This window comes from Vidua macroura, chromosome 11, assembly GCF_024509145.1.
Source record: "Vidua macroura isolate BioBank_ID:100142 chromosome 11, ASM2450914v1, whole genome shotgun sequence".
Lineage (NCBI taxonomy): Eukaryota > Metazoa > Chordata > Aves > Passeriformes > Viduidae > Vidua > Vidua macroura.
The window spans coordinates 7,174,973-7,187,754 of record NC_071581.1 but is presented as its reverse complement, the minus strand read 5'-3'; the positions used below and the strand labels follow the sequence as shown (position 1 = coordinate 7,187,754).

Genomic DNA, 12,782 nt, shown 5'->3' with positions numbered 1-12,782 from the left:
CCAGTCACCCAGCCTGTTCTCCCCATAGCAACATATTTACACTCCATAATGTTGTATTTCTTTAATCCATAAACTAGAAGGAGTAATTTAGAAGTAAAATATATTACAAGCCTTCACTGACTTATTTTGAAAGCAGGCCATGATTTTTTTCCATCATTTAGAATCTTTCCAGCCTTATTGACACGTTTTTGTGACTAATGTTTACCAGCCAGTTCCATTTAGCACTACTGTTTTATTAAAAGATGGTAAATGTCTGATAGTTCAGGTCTCCTGTGTGCAATATATAGAGTTATATATAGATTTATACATAAAATATGCATGTGGAGTTATTCCCAGCCATGAACTGGATTTGACTGGCTCCAATGAGAGTAATTTTTCATGTGTTCTTAGTGCTGAGAATGCTAAACTGGTGCTTGTCATCTCTTCATTCCAAGTCATGACAGACAATTACAGAGAGGCATTTTTTTACTTAGAATTTATTGTATTTAGAAATATTATTCCTGTAAAGGAGAGTTAATTATCTATGCTTTAAATACCAGTCAACAAAATTTATGGTAAGTTTCTCAAAGTGGGACAGATTTTGTTAAGTTTGATATGTAAGAGAACACTTTTTCTTTACTAACACTTGATAGTTGTGCTGTAGTTAATGACCTGTCAAGGCTGGTGTCAGGAACTAATCATTCATTATTAAAACTCAGTATGAAAAGCTCTAATTTGTCATGTATAGCAGTGAATTAGGAATAACTCATCTGTCTTGCAATCTCCACAAGAAGAAAACCCTTCTGTCCGCTTAGCTCTAAATGCATATTAACTTGTCCAAATATACAATCTGAAAAATGGCCAACTATTAGTCTGTCCCCTGTGAAGTGTCTGCAGATGCATTTCTTACTCTTCCCCTCACTAAAATTGCCATAGCATTTTCAGGAAGATCTACTGGTTTGTATCTGTACAATTGCAGAGCACAATTTTTTACATAATGATCTTGCATAGCCCAATCTTCTGCTTTTTTTCCTACCCACCATCCCATTTTCTTAGGTTTTTTCCCACAAAAAAGTCAAGAATCCAATGCTCCAGGGATAGTTCACAATTCTGTTCCCAGATGGGAGGTACATTAAAATTCTTAGTTTTGGTCTTTCTCCCTAAGACAACAGGAACAACATGCTCATTTGTGAGATGGGGAAGAATATCAGTAGAATGAGCAAATCAATAGCGTGAACTTCCCTACTCTGTTTACTCCTGGTAAGTGTTAAAGAAGCAGTGTCTTCTGCCTTTAAAGGGGAAATCTGTCTATGGTTGTGGAATATTTCAGTAGCAGTTGCCAAAACTCACAGAAAAAGTTAGTAAAAATCTTGGGCAACAGCCAAAACAACGGAAAAGTTAACTGAGACTGAGATTCAGCAGAGCATTGTTGGATGTCAATTGTACCTGAACCAGGTGTGGGCACAAGCAGGCAAATTTGTATATTTGGATACCCCACAAATTTCCAAAAAGCTCCTAAGGTTATGCAAATGAAACACCCATGTTTCAATGGTGGTTCTTTCTTTTAGTAATTTATACTAATTTATATTAATGGCTATATTTTATTTTCAACCCAGCTTTAAAGTTTAACTCTGTTACTTACATTTCTGATTTTCAAGGGTAATCACACTGAAATCAACACGTGTTCCAGACTTTAAAGGCAATATTACACATTTTTTTAAATTATTGTTCTTAAATTCTTGGGCTTTTGTTGGACAGACATGTGAGTAAATTTCAGGCATGAACTTGAGAGTGCCTGAGAAGTAGGTTTATACCAACTGTGTAGGTGCAGTTCTTTATGTGAGCATAATCTGCATGCATGAAATTGAAGCTGGGATTCACAAAAATGCATCTTGTTGCTCTTTCTTTGTGGCTGTCATTTTCCATTTTTGCAATTTTCAGTCTTTCCAAACCAGAGGGAAAAAAAAGAACCATGACAGTGTGACTGAATATGCTTTACTGCCTATCATCTGCAGCTAAATCTGTGGTATTTTAATATTGCATTCTGCAAATAAAAAGATTTTCTTTTAAAGAAAAAGAAAAAATCTATCATGTCATATTCCTCAGAATCTCCTTTTCTCAAATCCTTTCACTTTGTTGATTCATACCATACTCAGGCACTAGTAAAGGAGTAATCTGAGACTTGTCAGATTTTATGGCTTTGAAAGCCAACTACAGGGTTCAAGTCTGGAGGACTTCTACTAGAAATAGCCATTTGATTTTTAATGATGTAACCTGTAATTGCAATGTTGGCCATTTTTTCCATAGTGCTTCCTAAAACCAGCTCACAAAAATTCTTTGGTTTAAGAATTACTACGACTTTTAGAGTCTGTGCAAGTACTTCCTGTAAAACCCTTTCATTTTTAATGAGTTACTCTTTAGTATTTATATAATTCTCTAAATTCTTAAGTGTAAGGTAAAGAAAAGGTTCCTACACTGTAATATAGTGCTTAGTTTACCCATTAGCTCAGCTGTAATTAACTTGTTGAAAGCTTAGAGCTTCAAAAATAAATGAGATTATTTGTTCAAAATGCCATCAGGTCTGCTTGGAATGGCATTTAAATTATATAATGTAAATCAGTTTGACCTGTAAGTCCTTGTCATTATTTAGTGACATTTCCTAGAGAATAAATTGTTTGCAGGTTGGGCAGTGTATGGTATGGAGCTTGGCAGAGAGCTATAAAAACAAATTATCCTTTCATTTTATACATCATTTGCTCAGACAGTTGTAAAAATGGCTTGGTTTTAGTGTAATAGAGAAGTGTCATTCAGGGGTGTGCAGCACAGGAGGTGCCCTGGCTGCAGAGGTTGGCAGGAGCGTCCCTGGGATGCAGGAGCCATGCTGGCCCTGGGAATGCTCCTTGGGGCTCCTCTGTCCCCAGAACTCAGCAATGGCACCCACAAGAGCTCATGGGGAGGGAATTGGAGAGGGCAGACGCTGCCTGAGGCTCTGTGTCACCTCCCAGCTCTCTGCCCAGGGCACTGAAATCCAGCACTTGTGCTCCTGGCCCTGTCAGTGCAGCACAGGGAAAGGGGGCTTCCAGTAGCTCCTGCTGGTCTGGGAACATCTGAGCTGGCCAGTAAAACATGGACAGTGATGTACCTGAAGGAGTATCATTTCCTGGAACTTCAAACCTGGAAATCTCAGGGAAACGTCTGCCTTTACTTGGAACACCAGATTTTAAACTCCACCCTGGACCAAAGCACTTAAGGCAGTTGTTTGAAAAGCAAGCAAGGGTCAGTAGATTGTCTTCAAGGGATAGGGAGAGCAGGAAGTGCTAGCAAAACTCTTTCTGTCTAGTAAAGAAAGCAACTCAGCTGTATTTCACCCCTTCTGGGCAGGAGTGAGTGCTTTTGGAAAGGGGAGAAAGGAAACCCTGAATTTTCTGCGTGATCCATTTTCTGAGGGGAGATTCACTGGGGGCTGCAGCTCCAATCTGCTCCCTGTGACCAGAGCAGGCTCAGGCTGGAGATCAGGGAAAGGTTCTGCTTCCCCCAGAGGGTGCTGGGCACTGCCCAGGCTCCCCAGGGAATGGGCACAGCCCCGAGGCTGCCAGAGCTCCAGGAGCGTTTGGACAGCGCTGCCAGGGATGCTCAGGGGGGATTGCTGGGGGGTCTGGGCAGGGACAGGAGCTGGACTGGATGAGCCCTGTGGGTCCCTTCCAACTCAGTGTATTCTGTGATTATACATTTTTGACAGGCATTTTAACCAGGAGGTTATTAATAAAGGGCACTATCACCCTTTAGCTTTCTTTATAAAGAAAAGAGCCTGCAGGCTGGTTTGGCTTTTTTGTTTGTTTGCTTTTTTTCCTGTGGTTTTGCCTTTGGTACTTGTTGGGAGGGGCTGCGTGAGTGGGTTTAAGAAAGTTTGAGTCTGCTACAGAGTCCATTATAATGCAGATCTGCAATCAGAAGAGCAGGGTTGCCTTGGTAAAGCCAGTGAGGTTTTAAAATTTGAACTAATCTTGAACAACCACAGAAACCTACTTGTCATATTAGAAGTTGCCTGGCCCAGGCATAAACACAGAAACATGTTGAAGATGCTTTAAGAATCATAATTTTTAATTGGGTGTCTAAGCTCTTCCCAGTCCCTCTGTGAGTCCAGCCCATGTCCTTTGCAGCTTAGTCCTGCAGACTTGTGCTTTCCCACAGCTCCAGGGATGAGTCCTGGCTGACAGCCTGTCAAGGCCATCCCATTTGCATAGTACTAAATTCTAACATGAATTAATTTCTTTTAATGGAACATGTACTTTAGGACACTTGTGGCTTTGAATATTTTAATAAATAATTTCTTAAGAGATTAAATATTTTCAGACTTTAAAATGAAACTGGTTTTATAAAGTGCTGAAGGACTAGTCTATCAGGGAAGTTAAACTGGCCTATTAAAAATACGATCTCTGGCCTTCCTAGATGAGATTAATGTACCAGTTCAAGATTTTTTAGGAAGGTTTTGTAATCATTAATTCATTTGCTAAGCATAATCTCTTGAAAGGCGATAATAAAATGTAATACTTGTCTCAACATTTTCAAGCTGATCATGGAGCTTAAAGATGACTGAGTGTGTAGCTGCAGTTTCCAAAGGTTCCCTAAAGTGCACCTCAAAGTGTCACAGTTACTGGAGTACTTTAGTGTGTGCATGGGGATGTTAGGCACCTATTCCCATTCTAATTTCATTTTAGTTGATTTAATGTGTGCTGCTTTCTGTTTGTTTAGTCTTCACAGACCCTTCCATGGTTATGTGCCTACTAAGCACTAGAAGACACTTCAGCATACTATGGCCAGTTTAAATTAGCCTGATTACAGGAGTGTTCATTGCCTGGCATTTTTACTCTTTCTTTTTGCTCTGCCCTTATGTTGTGTCTTTGCAAATATTTTAGATTGTAAACTTGTTGGGAAGACGGTGAGCAAAAATAATTTTTTTCAGTATTGGTACTTGCAATTATTGGTGATCTTGCAACACCTGGACTTCTATTTGGAATTTCAAAGGTTACAGTAACAAAAAGTGACAGCATTATTCTGGCATCTTCTGCATCCCCGTGCCATAGCTTTTTGCAACTGGGATGTCTTTTTTCATAGTTTCTCTCCCACAGTTGTCAGAACAGGAAGAGTAATGTCTCATGAAACAAAGATTTCATTCCAAGTAAATGGTGAATGCTAGGACAGGAACAGAAGGTTTTACCATAGTACCTTATATATATATCAGAGACAAACCTAAGTAACAGTAAGTTTCTTGAAATATTAAAATAATTAGAATATAGAAACCTGTAAATATTCAGAGACTTTATGAACTTGAGAAATGTATGAAATATTTAAATAGTTTGAAGTTGTCAGGATGTTTTCCTTAGATTTCCTTATAGTGCTTAGTAAATTTTTTATTTGCAGTTGAGTACTATCATAATTTATCCACTTGGCATTGAAGAAAACACAGTTGCTTGAACAGTTTGCTCCCTTAATAGAGGAGAAGCAGAAAAATATTTTTGCAGTCTTTTTTTTCCTTCTGATCTGTCACAAGCATTGCAAAAATGCCCCTGTAGAGACTTCCTCAGACTTATCAACGTTTGTTTAGGTCAAACACTCCAAACACAGCAGTGTTTGCTGGGAGCATGCAGCTGTTGGCAGGAGTCAAACTGTGCACTGGACGGACCCTAACCAACCATCCCCACTATGAGGATAAGAATCTGAGAGAGAGAACAAAGCAGGTAAGAGATTTCTGATTTTTTTATAGTAATCCTTGCCCATGTCACTGACTCCACTCCAGAAAACAATAATGTCCTAATGGCACACTGCAAAAGGCATCACGTGCTTACTCATGGAATAACTTACTGTCAGTTGCCCAGGCAACTGCTTTGAGATCTCCTGACTCACTTCTGGCAGCTGGTGAGTGTCTCAGCAGCTCTGTGCCTGAGCACCCAGCTAGTCCCACGGGCACTGGTTTGGCTACTGTGGCATCAGTAGATCCTCATGCCCACTTGGGCTGTTAAACCCACATGGAGCATTCTGTGATACTCCCTTCAGTTCACAGAGCATCACACAGCATTTAATATAGAAACCACCCTGAGAAATTGCACACGCAGCTGGGAGACTGTTTTCACCTACCCTTCTCTGGACTTGAGACATTCTCAAAGCCTGACAGCACCATCCAGTGTTGTGTAGCCAGCATCATCCTCGCCATAACACACATCTCCATGTGGAGATTTTACTGAATAAAGCATTTATAGATTGTTTCGATATATTTAATTCACATGGTTTCCCAGTTCTTTGTTTGGCTCAAGATAGAGGAGTCATGACAGAGCAAACAAAGCAACAGTGAGGGGTGATGTGGTGTGTCTTGGAGCTCAGTTCCCTTGTTCTGCAGATCTACCAGATCTATGCCAAGCGGTCTCCCGGTGACGTGCACGGCATCCTGCGCTCCTTTGGCACGGACTACGTGATCCTGGAGGACAGCATTTGCTACGAGAGGAGGCACAGCAGGGGCTGCCGCCTGCGCGACCTGCTGGACGTAGCCAATGGCCACGTGAGTGTTACAGGCCACATCAAGGAACAAAATACGTTTTGCTTGACTTGGCTCTGAAACCCAGTTACTGAGAGCTGAGGTAGCTCAGTGTATTTGCACTGTGGGATGGAAAACCTACTGGAGCCTTTAGACATTCTCAAAATGGCCAAATTAACACTTCTTGCTCTTAAGGGTATTTGAGAATAATAAAGGGGGAATTTCAGCCTGGGCAGGATAAGTAATCACTTCCTGACGAGCTCCAGGTTAGGAGCACACAAGCAGAGTTCCCTCCCAGGTGTAAATCACTTCAGAGCTTCAGTTCCCTGAGGGTTCTGTTACCACTCTGTGTCAGGGGAGTTCTCAGGCATTTCTGGGGCTGAGCTGGAGCCAGAGCAGGCTGCACAAGCCCAAGCAGATACGGATCTCTGACAAAGCAGCTTTATCAATTTAGAGACGATACTCTATGGCTTTAAAGCTGTTTTCTTCCTCCCACTTGTTTCCTACTGTGAACAAACCTGGCCAGCCTGACCCAGTGAATATATTGTGGAGGTTGTTATGAACTTGTTATTGCCTATAACTGTGAATTGGCTAAAGAAATTTCACCCGTCTGTTCCATTTCATTGCAGATCATGGATGGCTTGGGAGAGAATGAACCTGATTTGAAACCTTCCTTGTATCCTCGCTTCTGTGAGGAAATAAAAAAAAACCTTCCTTCTTACACCATGCACTTCACCAGGGTGTTTCAGAACAAAACATTCCATGTTTACAAACTTGCCAAACATAAATAATGTTTCCAACCATGACTTCAAGTTCAGTATTTACTGCTAGGACCCACATTAGGAAATGCAGATGACATTTACAAACAGGTTACATTTGTAAGACATTTTGCACCAATGGTTTTTTGTTTAATTACTGTGATTCTTTTTTTAGACAGTCTAATTTTGATAACATTATTGATGTTGCCAAAATTTTCATAAACTCATAAATAAATGCTAGCAGGGACCATTTTGATTTAAATTCTGACCCTCAGAATACTTAGGGTGTAATTGTTTTCCAGTTTCAACTGATTGGAAGACAAGGGCAGCAGCCTGTGAATCTGCTCAGCACTTCAGATTTTCCTCTGAAATGGTAAAAATTCAGTGAAAGCAGCCCATGCTGCTCCTGCCCTGAGTAAGCATTGCCTTTCTGAATCCTAAAAATAGTCACAAAATTAAATTGTCTTACAGTCTGATCCTTTTTGACAGATCCTTGTGCTCTTTCAGTGCCTCTTTCTTGAATTCTTTGGGAATGTATGCAGATACGAGTTTCCAATTTTGTGAGTGTGATTGCAGAATCAGTGAGTGCGGATTAAGCAAACAATTTTTAAGAAAAATAATCTTTGGTCCAGCATTTTTAGTGATCAGAAACAAACTGGTTTATAACATTAAGTGTTTAATGATGGAGTGTTACGTATTTTTAGTGAGAAAAAAGGCTGGAGCATGCTTGATACATGTTGTTGCATGTTTGTATCCTTGTAAAATGCTCAGAACAAACAAAAATCCAAATTTCTCAGTTTGGATTCTCAGAACACTTTCCTATATATATACTTCCTGAACTTCAGGGGATCCTTTTTCTCCTCGTGTGAATCCCACTAGGATAGCAAAATTGGACAAAAGAACTCATCTCTAAAGCAGCAGGAAACCAGTTTATCAAAATACATTCAGATAGTAGAGCTTTGTTTTGTATTATTTCAGACACAAAGCCCTATATTTTAGCACAAAATCATTGTGTCCTTGTTCTTTAGCCTAAAACAGAGACTACCAGTATTTTAAAATGACATGGAAGATTAAGTGAAGCCAGACCTCAATGCTGAGAATTTTGTGATTTGTTTGTACCCTTTGTCTTTTTACCAGCCTGAACTTTGTGATTTGTATCGGATTTCTAAATGTTATGAAGGTACCACATGATTTTTGCTGTGTTTTTAGCACTGATTTGGTTTTAGATTGAAATCAAAAATCAAATTTGGAAGCCTCACAGTACTCTCCATCTTGAATTAGACATCCACTAGGCTCATTTGTTTGTTACGAAAAACAGAATTGTAATAATCAAGTGCCTCTAGGCCCAGGTTGAATTAACATTTGAACACCTATATAAGACTGTTTGTGGCCTGTGCAAATAATTCAGTTATAGTAATTACCACTGCAATTAATTTCTAATGATGGGAAACTTGAAGTGCTACAGATAGCGAACTCCACATTTAATTTAATCAAGATGTGTAATGAGATTAGCTGTCACAACTGAGCTGGGCTCCAATTCCAAATGATGTGTTTTCCCTTTCAGTTGTACAAAGGTAAATTACCAAAGAGATGGAGATGGTTATGTCACATGCTTAAAACAATTTTATATTCACTAAATACTCATTAAACAATGTTCAACATCCTTCTGCCTTTCTCTGTGGCACAGTGTGTTAAATCACACAACTGACAGGAGCTGGGTTGTTACATTGAGCAGCTGAAACTCCTGAGTAATTCCTAGCCTGTATCCTTTAATGAGGTTGGAGACCACTGCAGTTTAACATAATACAATAATAAAACATTTTCATCAGTATTAAAACTTTAATTAGGCCTGTAATGATGCATGGTGGTTCTTGCTGCAAGCCTGGGTCAGTGAATCCCTCAGTGAGTGCCTTCAGTAACTGAAAACAAGCACACAAAAGGTAAAAGATGTCTGGGCTGTATGGCTTGTTCCAGAATGCAATTGGATCTTTCTGGAGAGGTGCAGTGACTTTCCTTTGGTGGAGGGGAGGGATTCCCAGGCCCAGTGATTGATAGCCTGTTGTCTTCAGAATTTACTTGTAAGTAACAGCTGAGATTAAGAAATCCTGACTGAAACAGTAATTATTTTTAAACAGACTTGTTTTTAAAATGCAGTTTCTAATATTGCCAAAGGAGAAGTTCAACCTTTTCAAAGAAACTACCAAGTGCAATCTGGTTTGTTTGGGGTTTTTTATACAGAAAGATGTATTATGAGAGATTATCAGAAAGGTTTAACACTAAGGGTTATTCCAGGGACTGTAGTGCAGCATTCAGACACCAACCTGCTTCAAACAGTAAATCCAAGTGCCGAGGGCCAAAGGCATTTCCCAGCTCCAAGGGAGCAGCTCCTCCCTGCCCCTGCTTGAGACAAGGGCTGGGGGAAGGGCTGCACCTCCCGTTCCTGAGGTACCAACTCTGAGAACCAGCAGTGGGAATGGCAGGGACAGGGCTCCTCCTGAGTGCTCCTTGGTGGCCACAAGGACTTTGTGCTGCATGTCATCAGTGGGACTGTGGTATAAATTACTTTTTTTTTTTAGATTGCAGAGACAAAATGCTATCAAGGAGCCAGGGCTCTTTTAGGAGAGAAAAGCCTTTGAGATCCATAAGTGTATTTTCATTTCTTGTTTCAGTGTTCTGCTGGTGGGATCTAACATAGTTATTTTATAATACGTTGTTGTAAAGAGACGTAACAACTATTGTATACTAAATAAATTGTGTAATTTGAAAGTCACTTTTTTTGCTTGTTTATATGTGGGGATGGGCTGAGAAAGACCTGGTTTGGGAATCAGCTTTGTTTCAGTCCATATGGAGGAAAGCAAATTATTTTTCACAAGCAAGTTTTGGCTTCTTGAGCTCATTATATTGTGTATAGCACTGACTTTTGGAATCTCCTTTGTGTTTTAACAGCTCGCTGGGCTTCCTTTGTTAGAAACTAAAGGTACCAGCCATGATTTTTATCAGTCATCACCCCGTGCATGTCAACTCCAGTAAGGTCAGTAGACTGAGGCAGTATATCCATTTAAATAAATATTATTTTTCTTTATTAAGTGTATTATATAGATATAAAATCATATATTAAATGCTTTGACCACCAGGGACCTGCTTGTTTCCACATTGTAGCTCAAGTTTAGTATTTTTAATGAACAGAAAGGTGCATTCTTTGGGAGTGAAGAAGCACATTTCAAGGGCTGTATGTGCAGTAGGATGTCCTGATGTGACTCTTGTGGCAGGAGCTGCAGGATGTGCAGAGCTGGAGATAAAACTGCCCATGTGTAGGACTGGTCTAAAGGGGGCTTGGGGGAGTTTGTTACCAGCATTAATTAGGGATTAATGTAATTGATGGGATGGTGAGCCACACGTGGTGGGGATAGAGGGGATTCTGGGCTCCAGGGAACCTCCTCCTTTCAGTCCCCAGGAGATGGCTGTGGGTTTAATGTTCTTGTAATTAAGAAAATGCTCAAATTTCTTCTGCCCACCTAATCTTGCTTCTTTACAGCCCTGTTTTCCCTCCTAAACCTGCTGGTCAGTAGGTCAGACCTAAGGACAATCAGCTTTCCTATAGTTTGGCTCTGTGTTATGTACTTGGAATGTTATTTTAACAGGGGAAGACCACAAAGATTAATGTAGTTGACAGGCAGCCAGATTAAATACTAATATCCACATGATTATTTAAATTTCAGACCTTTACAAACATTTTATGCTAAATAAAATGTTCTTACTGTATGTTTAAAGTCTGTAAAGAACATGGAAGAAGATTAATAAAAGTACTAGATTATTGCAAATCCCACTACCTAGGGACCCAATGGGGTTTTTTATTCAATATTTTTCCTTCCCCCTGACCCAAAGCTTTCTGTGGAAAGCCAGCTGTTCTCCCTGGGAGCCATGGCAGTGCTGGGATAAGCCTTTCTGCAGAGGCACTGAAATATTTGTGTGTGCCTGTACAAATGCAGAACAAGTGAGGATATGATTTCAGCAATAGCAATTACACAGTAATTAAAAGAGCAGCATGCAAATTAAAACAGATAAATTAATTGAACTAATTAGTTATCTCTGGAAAGAGGAAGAGTAGGCTTTAATAGGGCATGACAGCTGCAAATGAGTGTGTCCTATTACTGAGATTGTATCTACACAAGCTCCTAGAGGAGTTTGGAAATGTTTCCTGCCCTTTTGTTTTAGTCTGTATGCTCTGTACAAGGTGGACTCACTGTGAGTGCAGAGGCAGCTCTGAGGCTCTGGGGGTGTTGTTTTCATGTTTGCTTACAGAGTAGGGCCACAGCTGTAACAGGGAAGGAAGCAGCAGCAGGGCAGCAACATTTGCAACAGCACTGAGCCATCTGAACATCAGCAGCTCTGTGGCTGCTGTGTGGGACACATTTGTCACCTTTAGGGTTCCTGGGCACCACTTCTGCTTGTGCTTGTTGTTACTCTAACAGGGACCAGTTCCTCAGGGATGGAGGAAGAGCTTTGACGAGGTCTTTTTCCCCTGGGGAAACCCAAAGTGGTTTTTGGGTGGGTAACTGGATCCTGAGCCCACCAGCAGAAGCTTTTCAGGCAGCACAGCACCCATGACTCACATCTGTGGAAGCATCTGATCAAAACTGAGAGAGAACTAATTCAACAGTCTGCCCTTCAGTCATCCTTAAACACAAACAAGGCAGAGACATCCGGGACAGAAGGCCGGTTTATTATTTATACAGTGCCTGAGATAGGCAGGACACTTCACAGGCAAACAGACAGTGTTGGCCCCAAGGAGCTTACAGGCTAAATTAAATTAAAACCAGCCAAAGCAACAGCAAGTCCATAGGTATGGGAAGAACACAAGGTATGTAGACAAAATTATTGCTGTTTCAGGAAGGAATAGATTCTTGTGCACAATATATATTTAGTTCATTTTCCATACCCTGTTTGTGACTGCTGAGGTGATGGAATACAGGAGCTGGCACACTGGACTGGTGAACACTGCAAGATGTTTCAGCCAGGCAAATAAATGTGTCAATAAAATTACAAAATCACAGAGACTGTACCGTCTGTGAACCAAACCCATTGGGTGTGAGTAAAAACTGGATTTAGGTTTTCCAGAGAACAATGCCCACCACCTGCAGTGTATAACAGTGCTTAATGGTGCACTCAGGGTTTTCCAGAGTGGCACAAGTGCACATGAGAACAAGGTACTGTGTGAACATTTCTCATTTGGGAAACATGCAAACTGAGCTGGCCTGCAGACAGCTTTCACCTACTTATGGATTTTAATAGATATATAAAAATAAAAGCCAGACCTCTCAAAGCAAGCTACTGTGAGCAAAGCAGTTTCGGTGTCTGTTACAATACATTGTTTCATGCTTTGTTTTAATGAAACATTAGAAACTAGGATATATTCATATTATTAGCTCATAATATATGATGGACATATTACATATAGTTTATATATTATAATAGATATAATTTACATATTATACATAGAAGAAACAGCACTGCTT

General features: G+C 40.3%; 1 protein-coding gene across 7 annotated transcripts in view; it reads left to right on the top strand.

Annotated features, from left to right (window-relative positions):
* Positions 1–12,782, top strand: part of DPY19L3 (dpy-19 like C-mannosyltransferase 3) — a 51,737-nt gene that overhangs the window by 25,056 nt on the left and 13,899 nt on the right. For 3 of the 7 annotated variants that reach the window (XM_053987289.1, XM_053987290.1, XM_053987291.1), the window contains exons 17-19: positions 5,585–5,717; positions 6,374–6,532; positions 7,138–7,655. In XM_053987289.1, coding sequence (XP_053843264.1) covers positions 5,585–5,717; positions 6,374–6,532; positions 7,138–7,299 — 454 coding nt within the window. In that variant the 3' untranslated portion in view covers positions 7,300–7,655. Of the gene's footprint in view, positions 1–5,584; positions 5,718–6,373; positions 6,533–7,137; positions 10,037–10,212; positions 10,349–12,782 lie in introns of those variants that run through there. The other 4 variants (XR_008438803.1, XM_053987294.1, XM_053987293.1 and 1 more) reach the window with 3 other exon arrangements.